At 38.0% G+C, this 17,117-nt stretch overlaps 1 protein-coding gene across 1 annotated transcript; it reads right to left on the reverse strand.

The window, feature by feature from the left end:
* Nucleotides 1-15,927: 15,927 nt before the first annotated feature.
* On the reverse strand, nt 15,928-16,868 carry OR10T2 (olfactory receptor family 10 subfamily T member 2; the record flags this gene model as incomplete). The annotated part of the gene is given in 5 exon segments (XM_082614726.1): nt 15,928-16,336; nt 16,338-16,453; nt 16,457-16,480; nt 16,482-16,649; nt 16,653-16,868. Coding segments are annotated over 5 exon segments (933 nt in total).
* Nucleotides 16,869-17,117: the final 249 nt, after the last annotated feature.

A 17,117-nucleotide genomic window follows, 5' to 3' on the forward strand; every position in this document is an offset into this window, starting at 1 on the left:
AAAAATTTTTTTTTAAATATATAGAAGATATAGACTTAAAAAGTCCATGGGACAATACTTAGAATTTTATTCTTGTCACCTGAGAAACTGGGTTTGCCTCTTGGTGGGTGTTGAGCCAAAAGAAACAAACAAGCCAAAGATTGGGAAAAGGAAGTATTCATTACTTGCAGGAAGTAAGGAGGACACCAGGGATCTTTCCCAAAGCAGCGTCTCCCTGAACAGCAAAATTGGGGAAGTTTTAAACTAAGAGTACATGTACATTCGTAAACGGACTTGGGCAATTGAGAGTCCAAGCTCTAGTTGATTGTAGTCAAGAGGGTTAGAAAAGGTCAACATCATCCTCCCTTAGGTTCCAGTTGATCTGGTGGTTGAGGGGGGTTTAAATTCTGCAAAACAGAAACACAGCTGGGAATCTTTACAACTGGTGTGATACTTTGCTATTGTTGCTTCTCTTACCTGGTAACAATTTGTTCTTTTGTTCCCTTAAGATCATTATTACTGAGACCTGTTCAAGGACAAGCATTGTGGCCAGGCTTAGATCACAAAATGGCTTAGGCCAAAAATGGCTTCTCTTACGTCAAGAAAGCCATGCCTGGTTCTCTTTCTCTGGGGACCCCCTACCTTATCTGCTTACATTCTCAAATATACTCAGCTGAATCTTCATTACTTTCATCCATATCCTTATTCATATAAACTCCCATTAAGTTTTCACCTAGGGTTTACCTTCCTAGTGTTTCATTGATTTTTACAAATTTCACATATTCTAGGCTTTATAATTAGTTGTATATTTAATGCCTGCATGTATAGAAGGATTGTGAGGGTTTAATGTTTGAGTATATTCAAGTTTTATTACTGAAATGACTTTAAGCCAGTGAAAATTTTAGTGAGTTTTCCCATTGACACACAAAAGCCTCACTGGACCTGAAAAATCTACATCAACAGGTTCAGATTCAAATTCTGAGATCCCAGGTGTGCAGACATTAGGTCAGAAGAAAAAATAAATAAATGAAGCAAATGATAGAGATACAACTTTGTCTAAAGTTGAAATAACATGTTTTCACCCCCCAACAACTAACATGAAAGCATAAAACTGTGTCAAACAGAGATCTGAAAGAACACAATATCTGATTTTCCACATTGCCAGAGGATTTCCCCCCTGCCAAGCTGTAAGCAAGGCTGATGACTCAGTTCACCCATTTCTTACTTGGGGGATGATTTATTTTTTGACACAGAGAAGAGTTTTGGTAAGAATGAGCTATGATGTCATTTTAGAGAGGTAACTGGGTCTGATGTAGAGAATGGATTTAAGAGGTCAATAAAGAGATATTTTCAGTGATTCCTCTGTAAATTGAGAAAGAACTGAACTAAAGCAAGGAGAGAAGATTAATCCTGGCTGCACAATCTAACCTAAATGAGAAGTTAAACAACACACCACTGGAGAAAAAAAAAAAAAAAAGAAACCAGTCTGTATCAAGACAAAGAAGAGTTACTTTCTATGGACTTTACCTTCACACTTCCTTGAAACTTGCTGGAAGTTTTGTCAATAGTTGCAACATAGTCCCAGCAGTCTCTGTGATGGAATTTAGGTGATGCTCACAGCCTGTATTGGGCCCACAGTAAAGTGTGCCTCAGGACTATCTTTATGGGATTAGCACTGTTGAAAAAAATTGTCTTTAGAGGCCCTAGGATAACAGGCTTGAAAGTATCAATAGAAGCAAGAGAAAGTTAAAGATGACTAGGGATTTTTTCTGGTTAAGAAAATAGAGAGGGTAATAGAAAATTTTCCAATTACTTCAGTTTAAGCATTGCTGATGATAAAGAAGATGGCCCCTATTCTTCAGGAAAGTAACAAGAGTTTCACTAGAAAAGTGATAACATTTAATAAATAACCTGTTGGTAATAAATGCATCTGAGGAAAATGGGAGAAGAACTAAAGACATTTTAAGTATTTCAGCTAGAAATTAAGGAATATAAAACATCAAAAGAGAACTGGTTAAAGTAATTAATATTATTGTAAATGTCTACCTTTGTCAAATATATGACAAAATTTTAGTTTTTTTTCCAAGAAAGAGGTTGTATCCACAATTTAAAAATGATCACCCCCCAATAAATGGGTCCCAGGGCATGGACTCTTAGTGTCTGAATTAACCTTTCAGTTACGTGGAGTTTTCTTCTAAATAAATTTTCAGTTCATGAGATGTTTCCTATTAACTTAAGCTGAAAGCATAATATCTACTCTATTAATTAACCTGTCTGAAATTATATGTCTGAAAGGCCCTATGAAAGAAATGTAACTCATAGGAACAGAAAGTAGGATGGTGGTTGTCAGGGGCTAGAGGGTGGGGGAAGTGGGGAGTTTCTGTTCAATGAGTATAAAGTTTCATTTATGCAAGATCAAAAATTTCTAGGAATCTGCTGTACAGCATTTATAGTTAGCAATACTGTACTGTACCCTTAAAAATTTGTCACAAGGTTAAATCTCATGGTATGTGTTTTTTAAATCAAAAATTTAAAAAACAGACACATGCATAGAAGGTGTCTATAAAAGTTCATATTGTTTGTTGCATCAGGGTAGTGTTATTGCAGTGAATTACATGTGTTCACCACACTGCAGTGCATATAATACACTATGTAGAGACACAAGAATGAAAGGTGTTTCTAAGAGTCATAGCTGTGCATATGAATCAGGACTGTCCTATTTCAATGGAAGATGTGTTCATTATATTGTGATGTATGTAATAAACTATGTGAAAACACATGTTTAAAGAAAGGATACCAATGGTTATGGAGCAGGATTTGGGATGCTTTTTATTTTCTTTTCTTTTTTTGAGTTAATTTGGTCCTAAATGGTTTTTGAGTATAAAGGCTTATTTGATAAAAATGTGTGAAACTTGACTTCAGACTAATTTTTAGTGAGAGCCAATTGTACTTACAAAATATTTTATTACCATTCACAGACATGCTTAATATTTTATTTTATGTTTTATTTTGTTCTGCTATTAATCACAAAATGACCAGATGAGTAGAATAGTTCATGTGGGGAGTGTGTATATAAGGAGAAAACATTATTTTTCTTTAGATTTTAATTTATATTTTATTGTGGCAACATTGTTTTATAATGCATGTTTAATATTTCACCACTAAGATGACTGTGTGTGTGTGTGTGTGTGTGTGTGTGTATTTAAAATTAGGGGAGGCTGAATGTCCAAGATGACAACTAACAGGAATTTGCCAGGCACTTTTTGAGTGTGAAAATAAGTTTTAGAAAACGAGCCTGTGATTGTGAGGATGAGGCATGAGGCAGCCTTAAAAAAGGCATGGAAGTGTCATTTCTTCCTAAAATCTATTTTGTCGCACACACAAACAAACAAACAAAACCCTGGGAACGTGAGACCAGTGGGCCTTAAACATAGCACGAGGGAATTAAAACTGGGTTGCATGATGTATAAAACGGAGTCTGAAGTAGACAATTACTTTGCTGGGATATTTTAATTTGAGGTGAGAGTAATGATTATTAGTGGACTAGAAATTTATGTTAAGCTCTCATAAGTTAATTATTTGATTCTCCTCAATTCTCTAATATAATGTGGATACAATCATATCACAATTTAATATTGGAGTCACAGTCATGGAGTATTTAATTGATTCCTTAATTGACCTATACACTCATATCATAATGGAAATGAATGACAGCATCCTCACTGATGGTAGAATGCACAAGCTATTTGAATGTTTGACTGTCTGAGTTTAGATGATGATTAAATATAGAAAAGCCAGCTTCCCAATACACATGCTCATGGGGACTTGAATTTTCAAACCTTTTGTGCTCAGGTAGAAAACCAAGAGTTTTGATTGAGAGTTATAAGATTTACCAGATACGAACACAGGATGCAAAACTATATTTGAATTCCAGATAAACAACAAATAAATTTTTTAGTACAGCCTATATGATATTTCAGGCACTCATAGTAAGTCATTATTTGTGTTTATTTGAATTTAAAATTAATGGAGCATCCTGTAATTTATCTGGCAACTCTATATGATCCCACAAGAATTAGTATTCATTTATTTATTTGAAAAAACCCTTTTTATTTTGAAATAATTATGCATTCACAAGACATTGCACAGAGAGGTCATCCTGTTTCCCCCAATGGTTATATCTGACATACCTACAGTATAATATCAAAACCAGGAAATTGATGTTGTAAAATATGTGTATGCTTCTATGCCATTTTCACAGATATAGGTTTGTGTAATCATTTATTTCCCTTTCTTCAGACTCTAGCAATGTAAGTTTTTTTTTTTTAACATCTTTATTGGAGTATAATTACTTTACAGTCGTTGTTAGTTTCTGCTTTATAATGAAGTGAATCAGCTATATGTATATATATATATATCCCCATATCTCCTCCCTCTTGCGTCTCCCTCTCACACTCCCTATCCCACCCCTATAGGTGGTCACAAAACACCAAGTTGATCTCTCTGTGCTATGCGGCTGCTACCCACTAGCTATCTATTTTACCTTTGGTAGTGTATATATGTGAGTGCCGCTCTCTCACTTCATCCCAGCTTAACCTTCGCACTCCTGGTGTCCTCAAGTGCATTCTGTACGTCTGTGTCTTTATTCCTATCCTGACCCTAGGATCTTCAGAACCATTTTATTTTTCTTTTTAGATTGCATATATATGTGATAGCATACGGTATTTGTTTTTCTATTTCTGACTTACTTCACTCTGTATGACAGACTCTAGGTCCATCCACCTCACTGCAAATAACTTGATTTCGTTTCCCTTTATGGCTGAGTAATATTCCATTGTATATATGTACCATGTCTTCTTTATCCATTCATCTTTTGATGGACACTTAGGTTGCTTCCATGTCCTGGCTATTTTAAATAGAGCTGCAATGAACATTGTGGTACATGATTCCTTTTGAATTATGGTTTTCTCAGGGTATAAGCCCAGTAGTGGGATTGCTGGGTCATATGGTAGTTTTATTTGTAGTTTTTTAAGGAACCTCCATACTGTTCCCCATAGTGGTTGTATCAATTTACATTCCCACCAACAGTGCAAGAGGTTTCCCTTTTCACCACATCCTCTCCAGCATTCATTGCTTGTAGATTTTTTTATGCTGACCATTCTGACTGGTGTGAGGTGATACCTCATTGTACTTTTGATTTACAGTTCTCTAATGATTAGTGATGCTGAGCATCCTTTCATATGTTTGTTGGCAATCTATATATCTTCTTTAGAGAAATGTCTATTTAGGTCTTCTGCCCATTTTTGGATTGGGTTGTTTGTTTTTGATATTGAGCTGCATGAGCTGCTTATATATTTTTGAGGTTAATCCTTTGTCAGTTGCTTCATTTGCAAATATATTCTCCCATTCTGAGGGTTGTCTTTTCATCTTGTTTATGGTTTCCTTTGCTGTGCAAAAGCTTTTAAGTTTCATTGGGTCCCATTTGTTTATTTTTGTTTTTATTTCCATTTCTCTAGGAGGTGGGCCAAAAAGGATCTTGCTGTGATTTATGTCATAGAGTGTTCTGCCTTTGGTTTCAACTAAGAGTTTTATAGTATCTGGCCTTACATTTAGGTCTTTAATCCATTTTGAGCTAATTTTTGTGTATGGTGTTAAGGAGTGTTCTAATTTCATTCTTTTACATGTAGCTGTCCAGTTTTCCCAGCATCACTTATTGCAGAGGCTGTCTTTTTTCCTTTGTATATTCTTGCCTCTTTTATCAAAAATAAGGTAACCATATGTGCATGGCTTTACCTCTGAGCTTTCTATCCTGTTCCATTGATCTATATTTCTGTTTTTGTGCCAGTAACATACTGTCTTGATTACTGTAGCTTTGTAGTATAGTCTGAAGTCAGGGAGCCTGATTCCTCCAGCTCTATTTTTCTTTCTCAAGATTGCTTTGGCTATTCTGGGTCTTTTGTGTTTCCATACAAATTATGAAATTTTTTGTTCTAGTTCTGTGAAAAATGCCATTGGTTGTTTGATAGGGATTGCATTGAATCTGTAGATTGCTTTGGGTAATATAGTCATTTTCACAGTGTTGATTCTTCCAATCCAAGAACATGGTCTCTCTCTCCATCTGTTTGTATCATCTTTAATTTCTTTCATCAGTATCTTCTACTTTTCTGCATACAGGTCTTTTGACTCCTTAGGTAGGTTTATTCCTAACTATTTTATTCTTTTTGTTGCAATGGTAAATGGGAGTGTTTTCTTAATTTCACTTTCAGATTTTTCATCATTAGTGTTTAAGAATGCAAGATATTTCTGTGCATTAATTTTGTATCCTGCTACTTTACCAAATTCATTGAGTAGATCTAGTAGTTTTCTGGTAGCATCTTTAGGACTCTCTATGTATAGTATCATGTCATCTGCAAACAGTGACAGTTTTACTTCTTCTGTTCCAATTTGGATTCTTTTATTCCTTTTTCTTCTCTGATTGCTGTGGCTAAAACTTCCAAAACTATGTTGAATAATAGTGATGAATGGACAACCTTGTGTGGTTCCTGATCTTAGAGGAAATGGTTTCAGTTTTTCACCATGGAGAACGATGTTGGCTGTGGGTCTGTTATATATGGCCTTTATTATATTGAGGTAATTTCCCTCTATGCCTACTTTGTGGAGGGTTTTTTTTTCATAAATGGGTGTTGAATTTTTTTTGAAAGCTTTTTCTGCATCTATTGAGATGATTATATGATTTATCTCCTCCAATTTGTTAATATGGTTTATCACATTGAATGATTTGCATATATTGAAGAATCCTTACATTCCTGGGATAAACCTCACTTGATCATGGTGTATGATCCTTTTAATGTGCTGTTGGATTCTGTTTGCTAGTGTTTTGTTGAGGATTTTTGCATCTGTGTTCATCAGTGATATTGGTGGGTTGTTTTCTTTCTTTGTGACCTCTTTTTCCGGTTTTGGTATCAGGGTGATGGTGGCCTCGTGGAATGAGTTTAGGAGTGTTCCTCCCTCTGCTATATTTTGGAAGAGTTTGAGAAGGATAGGTGTTAGCTCTTCTCTAAATGTTTGATAGAATTCGCCTGTGAAGCCATCTGGTCCTGAGCTTCTGTATTTTGGAAGATTTTTAATCACAGTCTCAATTTCAGTGCTTGTGATTGGTCTATTTATATTTTCTATTTCTTCCTGGTTTAGTCTCAGAAGGTGGTGCTTTTCTAAGAATTTTTCTGTTTTATTCCAGGTTGTCCATTTTATTTTCATATAGTTGCTTGGAGTAATCTCTCATGATCCTTTGTGTTTCTGCAGTGTCAGTTGTTACTTCTTTTTCATTTCTACTTCTATTGAATTGAGTCTTCTCCCTTTTTTTTCTTGTTGAGTCTGGCTAAAGGTCTATCAATTTTCTTTATCTTCTCAAAGAACCAACTTTTAGTTTTATTGATCTTTGCTATTGATTTCTTCATTCCGTTTTCATTTATTTCTTATATGATCTTTATGATTACTTTCCTTCTGTTAACTTTGGGGTTATTTTTTGTTCTCCTTTCTCTAATTGCTTTAGGTGTAAGGTTAGGTTGTATATTTGAGATGTTTCTTGTTTCTCGAGGTAGGATTGTATTATTATAATTTTCCCTTATAGAACTGCTTTTGCTGCCTCCCATAGGTTTTGTATCATCGTGTTTTCATTGTCATTTGTTTCTAGGTATTTTTTGATTTCCTCTTTGATTTCTTCAGTGATGTCTTGGTTATTTAGTAGTGTATTGTTTAGCCTCCATGTGTTTGTATTTTTTACAGATCTTTTCCTGTAATTGATATCTAGTCTCATAGCACTGTTGTTGGAAAAGATACTTGATATGATTTCAATTTTATTAAATTTACCAAGCTTGATTTTTGACCCAAGATATGATCTATCCTGGAGAATGTTCCATGAGCATTTGAGAAAAATGTGCATTTTGTTGTTTTTGGATGGAATGTCCTATAAATATCAATTCAGTCCATCTTGTTTAATGTATCATTTAAACCTTGTGTTTCCTTATTTATTTTCATTTTGGATGATCTGTCCATTGGTGCAAGTGCAGTGTTAAAATCCCCTACTATGATTGTGTTATTTTTAATTTCCCCTTTTATGGCTGTTAGCATTAGCCTTATGTATTAAGGTGCACCTATGTTGTGTACATATATATTTACAATTGTTATATCTTCTTCTTGGATTCATCCCTTGATCATTATGTAGTGTCCTTCTTTGTCCTTGTGATAGTCTTTATTTTAAAGTTTATTTTGTCTGATATGAGAATTGCTACTCCGGCTTTCCTTTGATTTTCATTTGCATGGCATATCTTTTTACATCACCTCACTTTCAGTCTGTATGTGTCCCTAAGTCTGAAGTGTGTCTCTTGTAGACAGAATATATACAGGTCTTGTTTTTGTATCCATTCAGCTAGTCTATGTCTTTTGGTTGGCACCTTAAATCCATTTTCTTTTAAGGTAGTTGTCGATATGATATTTCTATTACCATTTTCTTAATTGTTTTGGGTTTGTTATTGTAGGTATTTTCCTTTTCTTGTATTTCTTGGCTAGAGAAGTTCCTTTAGCACTTGTTGTAAAGCTGGTTTGGTGGTGTTGAATTCTCTTAGCTTTTGCTTGTCTGTAAACGTTTTAATTTCTCCATTGAATCTTAATGAGATCCTTGGTGGATAAGGTAATCTTGGTTGTATGTTTTTCCCTTTAATCACTTTAAATATATCCTGCTCCGGGCTTTTCTGGTGGTGCAGTGGTTGAGAGTCTGCCTGCCGATGCAGGGGACACGGGTTCGTGCCCCGGTCCGGGAAGATCCCACATGCCATGGAGTGGCTATGCCCGTGAACCGTGGCTGCTGAGCCTGCGCGTCTAGAGCCTGTGCTCTGCAACGGGAGAGGCCACAACAGTGAGAGGCCCGTGTACCACACACACACACACACACACACACACACTATATATATATATATATCCTACCCCTCCCTTCTGGCCTGCAGAATTTCTGCTGAAAGATCAGCTGTTAACCTTATGGGGATTCCCTTGTATGTTATTTGATGTTTTTCCCTTACTGCTTTTAATATTTTTTGTTTGTATTTAATTTTTGATAGTTTGCTGAATATGTGTCTTGGCATGTTTCTCCTTGGATTTATCCTGTACGGGAGTCTCTGCTCTTCATGGAGTTGATTGAATATTTCCTTTCCCATATTAGGGAAGTTTTCAACTATAGTCTCTTCAAAAATTTTCTCCATCACTTTCTTTTTCTCTTCTTCTTCTGGGACCTCTGTAATTTGAATGTTGTTGCATGTAATGTTGTCCCAGAAGTCTCAGAGACTGTCCTCATTTGTTTTCATTCTTTTTACTTTATTCTGCTCTATGGTAGTTATTTCCACTATTTTATTTTCCAGGTCACATCCATTTTCTTCCTCAGTCTTTCTGCTATTGATTCCTCCTAGAGAATATTTAATTTCATTTATTGTGTTGATCATCATTGTTTGGTTGCTCTTTACTCCTTCTAGGTCCTTATTAATAGTTTCTTTTATTTTCTCCATTCTACTTCCAAGATTTTGGATCATCTTTACTACCATTACTCTGAATTATTTTAGGTAGACTGCCTATTTCCTCTTCATTTGTTTCTTCTGGTGTTTTTTTGCCTTGCTCCTTAATCTGCTGTGTGTTTCTCTGTCTTTTCATTTTGCTTAACTTACTGTGTTTGGGGTCTCCTTTTTGCTGGCTGCATGTTTGTAGTTACCATTGTTCTTGGTGTCTGCCCCCAGTGATTAAGGTTGGTTCAGTGGGTTTTGTAGGCTTCCTAGTGGAGAGGACTAGTGCCTGTGTTCTGGTGGGTGAGGCTGGACCTTGTCTTTCTGGTGGGCAGGACCACATCCAGTGGTGTATTTGGGGTTGTCTGTGACCTTATTATGATTTTAGGAAGCCTTTCTGCTAATGGGTCGTGTTGTGTTCCTGTCTTGTTAGTTTTTTGGCATGGGGTGTCCAGCACTTGAACTTGCTGGTTGTTGAGTAGAGCTGGATCTTAGTGTTGAGATGGAGATCTCTGGGAGAGCTTTTCAGTTGATATTATGTGGAGCCAGGAGGTCTCTGGTGGACCAGTGTCCTGAACTCGGCTCTGCCACCTCAAATGCACAGGCTTGACACCTGGCTGGATCCCCAGACACTGTCAGCCATATGGCTCAGAAGAAAAGGGAGAAAAAAAAAAGAAAGAAAGAAATAAAGAATCAAGTAAAATAAAATAAAATAGAGTCATTAAAATAAAAGATAAAAGAAAATTATTAAAAATAAAAAAAAATTTTAAAGCAAAACAAGAAAAGAAAGAAAGAAGAGAGCAAGCAAAGAAAAATCAAATCCACCAATGATAACAAACACTAAAAACTATACTAAAAAACAAACAAACAAAAACGGACAGACAGAACTCTAGGACAAATGGTAAAAGCAAAGCTATACAAACAAAATTACACAAAGAGGCATACACATACACACTCACAAAAAGGGAAAAAGGAAAAAAAACTATATATATTAAAAAAAAAGGAAGAGAGCAACCAAATCAATAAACAAATCTACCAATGATAATACACTCTAAATACTAATCTATGATAAACATAAAACCAGAAACAAATCAGTTGCAGAAAGCAAACTCCAAGTCTACAGTTGCTCCCAAAGTCCACCACCTCAGTTTTGGGATGATTCATTGTCTGTTGAGGTATTCCAGAGACGCCGGTACATCAAGCTGATTGTGGAGATTTAATCCACTGCTCCTGAGGCTGCTGGGAGGAATTTCCTTTTCTCTTCGTTGTTTGCACAGCTCCTGGGGTTCAGCTGTGGATTTGGCTCCGCCTTAAGGGTGTCTATTCTTAACTCAGACAGGATGCTGTTAAAGTAGCAGCTGATTAGTGGTCTCTGGCTCACTCAGGACCGGGAGACAGAGGGTTATGGAATGCGGGGCAAGCCTGCAGCGGCAAGGCCGACATGACTTTGCACCAGTCTGAGGCGCGCCGTGTGTTCTCCGGGGGAAGTTGTCCTTGTATCACGGGACACTGGCAGTGGTGGGCTGCACAGGCTCCCTGGAGGGGAGGTGTGGATAGTGACCTGTGCTTGCACAGAGACTTCTTGGTGGCTGCAGCAGCAGCCTTAGCGTTTCATGCCTGTCTTTGTTGTCCGTGCTGATAGCCGCGCCTTGCTTCCGTCTCTGGAGCTCAGTTAGGCGGTGCTCTGAATCCCCTCTCCTCACTCACCCAGAAACAATGGTCTCTTGTCTCTTGGGCAGGTCCAGAGATTTTCCCGGACTCCCTCCCGGCTAGCTGTAGCTCACTAGCCCCCTTCAGGCTGTGTTCATGCAGCCAACCCCAGTCCTCTCCCTGGGATCTGACCTCCGAAGCCTGAGCCTCAGCTCCCAGCCCCCACCCATCCCTGCGGGTGAGCAGACAAGCCTCTCAGGCTGGTGAGTGCTGGTCGGCACCGATCCTCTGTGCGGGAATCTCTCTGATTTGCCCTCTGCACCCCTGTGGCTGCGCTCTCCGCCGTTGCTCAGAAGCGTCCCCCCTCCGCCACCCACAGTCTCCGCCCACCAAGGGGCTTCCTAGTGTGTGGACACCTTTCCTCCTTCACGGCTCCCTCCCAGAGGTGCAGGTCCCATCCCTATTCTTTTGTCTCTGTTTTCTCTTTTTTCTTTTACCTTACCCAGGTACGTGGGGAGTCTCTTGCCTTTTGGGAAGTCTTAGGTCTTCTGCCAGTGTTCAGTAGGAGTTGTTCCACATGTAGATGTATTTGTGGGGAGGAAGGTGATCTCCATGTCTTACTCCTCTGCCATCTTGAACGCCTCCTCAAGAATTAATATTTAAATGCAGTCATTTTTGCTGGAAGAAAGAAGAATCCTGACTCCCAGCTAGTTCATTGTCTGGGCTTCACAAACTGAGTTCTATGTTCACTTGAAACAGGATTATTATGACAGAGTAAATGGTGCTTAATTTTATTTATCTAGTTATAATTTTGTGCTATATAAGCCATGATATCACTGCTCGTATTATTTTTTTCTTAACAGATTCATTTATTACATTTTACTAATTACTTAAGTAATTTAATAATAATTGTAAATTTTATAAAAATACTATATTAACACAAACTTACAATTCTCTAAATATTAGAATAAAACATGAAATAATCATTTGCCTCTTTTCTAGGGTAGGAACAGCCTTCTCAACGTTCAGTGTATATTACTCTAGAGGTTTCAGGGAAATACACATAAGGATAGAATAATTGTTAGTGCATCTTTCAGGAATATCGAGTTTTACTTGGAGTTTTTAGAATACAGTCTTGAATGTTTGTGCTCTCAGCATTTAAGCAATCTCCTTTTATCTTGTAAGTAAATGTATTTTTCCATAACATTCAAGAAGAAAAATATCTTTGTGCACAGTGAGTGGCAGGAAAGTTTGCTAGTTTTATGTTCAAACTGCACAGAACTTTATAGCTATTGTATAAAGTTGTGACATAAACAACCGCAGTTTTGTATAGTTTTGTGTAAGATGCAGATGAAAGTAAAATTTTTTAGCTTTTAAAAAGGATAGAAAAGACCCTGGGGATGAGAAGTCATATTTTAGTGCTTAATATAAATGGATAAAAGAGATTGAAATAGCTATGCTGATGTAGTCTACTGAGATTATAGGTGGATCACATAATTAATTGAATAGTAGATAAAACTCCTAAGACTAGGGCTTCCCTGGTGGCGCAGTGGTTGAGAATCTGCCTGCTAATGCAGGGGGCACGGGTTCGGGCCCTGGTCTGGGAGGATCCCACATGCCGTGGAGAAACTAGCCCCGTGAGCCACAACTACTGAGCCTGCGCGTCTGGAGCCTGTGTTCCACAAAAAGAGAGGCTGCGATAGTGAGAGGCCCGTGCACCATGATGAAGAGTGGCCCCCGCTTGCCACAACTGGAGAAAGCCCTCCCACAGAAACGAAGACCCAACACAGCAAAAATAAATTAATTAATTAAAAGTAATGCATGCCTTAGGAGAGCAGTTGAATAAACTGTAGTACACTAAAAAAACAAACAAACAAACAAAAAAACCTCCTAAGACTAAGATGTGGGGGGTAGTGGTTAATAGCTACTGCCCAATATCATACAGAGTGAAGTAAGTCAGAAAGAGAAAAAAAAATACTGCATGCTAACACATATATATGGAATCTAAAAAAAAATGGTTCTGATGAACCTAGGGGCAGGACAGGAATAAAGATGCAGATGTAGAGAATGGACTTGACATGGGGAGGAGGAAGGGTAAGCTGGGATGAAGTGAAAGAGTAGCACTGACATATATACACTACCAAATGTAATGTAGATAGCTAGTGGGAAGCAGCTGCATAGCACAGGGAGATCAGCTCAGTGCTCTGTGACCACATAGAGGGGTGGGATAGGGAGGGTGGGGGGGGAGATGCAAGAGGGTGGGGATAAGGGGATATATGTACACATATAGCTGATTCACTTTTTTATACAGCAGAAACTAACACACAATTGTAAAGCAATTATACTCCAATAAAGATGTTAAAAAAAAAAAAAAAGCTACTGCCCACATCAGAGAAGCTGGAGGGGGAAGCTAGGGCTACTCTAGAGGAAAGCTTGCCATATGTAAGAGGATGGGGTAAACTAGAGAAGAAAACATTACATATAGCCTACATTCTTATTTGCAAATATCAGATTTTCAACATCAAATATAGATATCTAATTACTGGCAAATGATTTTGAGGAGTTTGTTTCTGAAACTTTCTTGAGTCTCTTGATTAATCCCTCCACACTGACCTTGCTTTGGAGAAAGTTTTCAGTGGGAAATGAATGCCTATCAATATTTTCAGCTTTGTTAATCATAAAATTTATCTTAACCATTTTTATGTGTGCAGTTCAGTAGTATTAAGTATATTCACAGTGTTGTAAAACAGATCTATAGAACTTATTCATCTTGCAAATCTGAAACTCTGTAAGCATCAAACAACAACTCTCCTTTTCCTAAGTGAAATAAGCCAGTCATAAAAAGATGAGCTAGATATACTGTAAGGCATTTCCTCATTTAATCCTTTTAAAAACCATGTTTTACTTAGTCTCATTTCACAGGATTTAAGTTATTGTACATCCTCACACAAGAAATATGTTAGGAAACTTATTCATTATTATTATTATTATTATTATTTTTTGCGGTATGTGGGCCTCTCACTGTTGTGGCCTCTCCCATTGTGGAGCACAGGCTCCAGACATGCAGGCTCAGCAGCCATGGCTCACGGGCCTAGCTGCTCCGTGGCATGTGGGATCTTTCCAGACTGGGGTACGAACCCGTGTCCCCTGCATCGGCAGGTGGACTCTCAACCACTGCACCACCAGGGAAGCACCAGGAAACTTATTTTTAAATCTATTTTATGGGCTTCCCTGGTGGTGCAGTGGTTAAGAATCCACCTGCCAATGCAGGGGACACAAGTTTGAGCCCTGGTCTGGGAAGATCCCACATGCTGTGGAGCAACTAAGCCCGTGTGCCACAACTACCAATCCTGCACTCTAGAGCCCGTGAGCCACAACTACTGAGCCCGTGTCCCACAACTACTGAAGCCCGTATGCCTCAGCTACTGAAGCCCGTGCACCTAGATCCTGTGTTTGGCACAAGAGAAGCCATTGCAATGAGAAGCCCGCACACTACAACAAAGAGTAGCCCCCGCTCACTGCAACTAGAGAAAGCCCATGTGGAGCAACAAAGACCCAATGCAGCCAAAAATAAATAAATAAATAAAATTTATTTTTTTAAAAAAGCTATGTTATATGACCCCCCTCACCCACCCAAGCAAGAGCTCCTAAACTACATGTTGCTCAAGTGGAAGGCTGAGAAATGAACACTTATGAAATTAGTTTCTTATAAAATTATGTTGTCTTATTGAAACATATCTTTAGCAAAACTCGCAGCAAAAACAAAACTCAGCCAAATAAATATAATATATATTATAGGTGACTAAAATTTGGTTATTTCTTATAGTGAGACATGAAAGAATGAGGCAACCATACTTTTATTACTCTTTTCCTACAATACCTAGTTTAATGCTTTGCACATAGTAGCAGATGCATAAACAGAACTCTTGGATGGTCAACTTACTTTCACACTGAAACTGCCATTAAGTACAATCCTAGTTTATGGAATGAAGAAAGGAAAGTGAAGGGAAGTGGAAAAAAACTAATAATTTTTCATGCCTTCTATCAGAAGAGGACCAAATTGCTTTACATCTATTAATTCCTTTAGTTCTTACAATGCCCAACTGAGAAGGTGTTAAAGGTCTCATGATACATAGAGAATAACTGAACATGAGAGAGGTTAAGTCTGGCCCATGGCATTTGGCTGGAAAATGATCCAAATCAATATTCAAACCTAGGTCTTTATGATTCCAGAGTCCATGTTTTCTCCTCTACCATCAGCCTCATGGAACTTTGATTCTCTCCTCATTTATCCATAATCAAATTATTCTTTTTGTCTATAAATAATGTATTTACTATAAATATTGATTTTAAACCTCAAAAGATATATAGAAACATTCAGAGACATAAACAACATTCCCTACTGTTTCCTTCACTGGACATTCTTAGAATGGACAAGGTGGACATTCTTAGAAAAATAATGTAACACTGTAGTGTTGATCAGAGAAAACTGATATTTTAAATGTTCAAAAATAGCATGGCTTGAGTCTTTGAAATTTGCCACACTCACATAACTTTCTGGAGAACAAATGTTACAACCTCTACAGTGAATACAGGCTAAACACAAAGAAGAACTTCCCAATAAAAATAATCAATGTAACCCGAGGTCCTATTTTCTTATTTTCTTTTTTTTGACAAAAGAGTGTAGGTATATTTATTGAAGTTCTACCCCAGACACTTTCATGAATATAACTTCCCTGACTTATCAACTCACTCATGCAGTTTTGGGAAATGAGTACCTACTGAGAACATTTCTCAGAGCCATCTTCACTTCTTTATTCCTCAGTGTGTAGACAAGGGGCTTGAGTTGCAGGGTGATCACCATATAGGTCACTGCCCCAAGTCGGTCCTTATTTGAGAAGTACAGGGATGTGGGCCTCAAGTAGATAAAGGAAGCACAGCCATAGTGAACAATAACCACTGTGAGGTGGGAGACACAGGTGGCAAAGGCCTTATGTTGTCCCTCCACTGAAGAGATCTTGAGGATGGTGGAAACAATGAAGACATAGGAGATGAAGATCAACACAAAGGGAACAAGCACTACCAGAATGCTGAGTAAGAAGATAACCATCTCCTTCAGGTTGATGTCTGCACAGCCCAGTTTTATGACAGGGGAAATGTCAGAAGTGGTTGATCTGATTGGAGGCACAGAAGGGTACAGTAAGCACCAGGACGTTGACAACCACAGAGATCAGGAAACTACAGAAGCTTGAGGCTAAACCCAGCAGTATGCAGGTGGATCAGTTGACAATGACTGTGTAGTTGAGAAGGGTTGCAGATGGCAACATAGTGATGGTAGCCCATCACAACAATTAGAAAAGAGTTGGTACAAGCCAAGCCCACAAAGAAATAGAGCTTGGCAGCACACCCAGGGAAAGAAGTAGTTCTAGTTGTGGAAAGCAGATTGGTCAGCATTTTTGGTACGATGACCAAGGTTTAGCAGGTTTCAGAGCAGGAGAGGACAAAGAGAAAGAAATACATAGGGATGTGCAAAGCCTGATCCCGAAGAATGACAGTCATGATGGTGGCACTGGCCATCAGAGTGGTCAGGTAGACCAGGAGGAAGATAAAGAAGAGAAGGATCTGCAGATCCCCCAGGTTTGAGAAGCCTATAAGGACGAACTCGGTGATCATGCTCTGGTTTTGTCTCTTCATTGGTCGCTGGGAATCAGACTCAGACATCCTGAAACTGACAACAGAAAGAATTTGAGAAAAATGTATGCCCCCAGAGAAATCATGTTTGTGTTTCTGTACAAAGTTGATAATACTGGTCTGAAAAAATGAGTAAAAAACAAATCAAGAACTTTGATCAGGGGTGAGTGGAAAGCAGGAGGCATGAAGACTAGTGACATAAGAAAATTCCCAATTCAACAATACCTGAAGAAATTTATTTTTATTTGTATA

This window comes from Mesoplodon mirus, assembly GCF_964341445.2.
Source record: "Mesoplodon mirus genome assembly, chromosome: 3".
NCBI lineage: Eukaryota > Metazoa > Chordata > Mammalia > Artiodactyla > Ziphiidae > Mesoplodon > Mesoplodon mirus.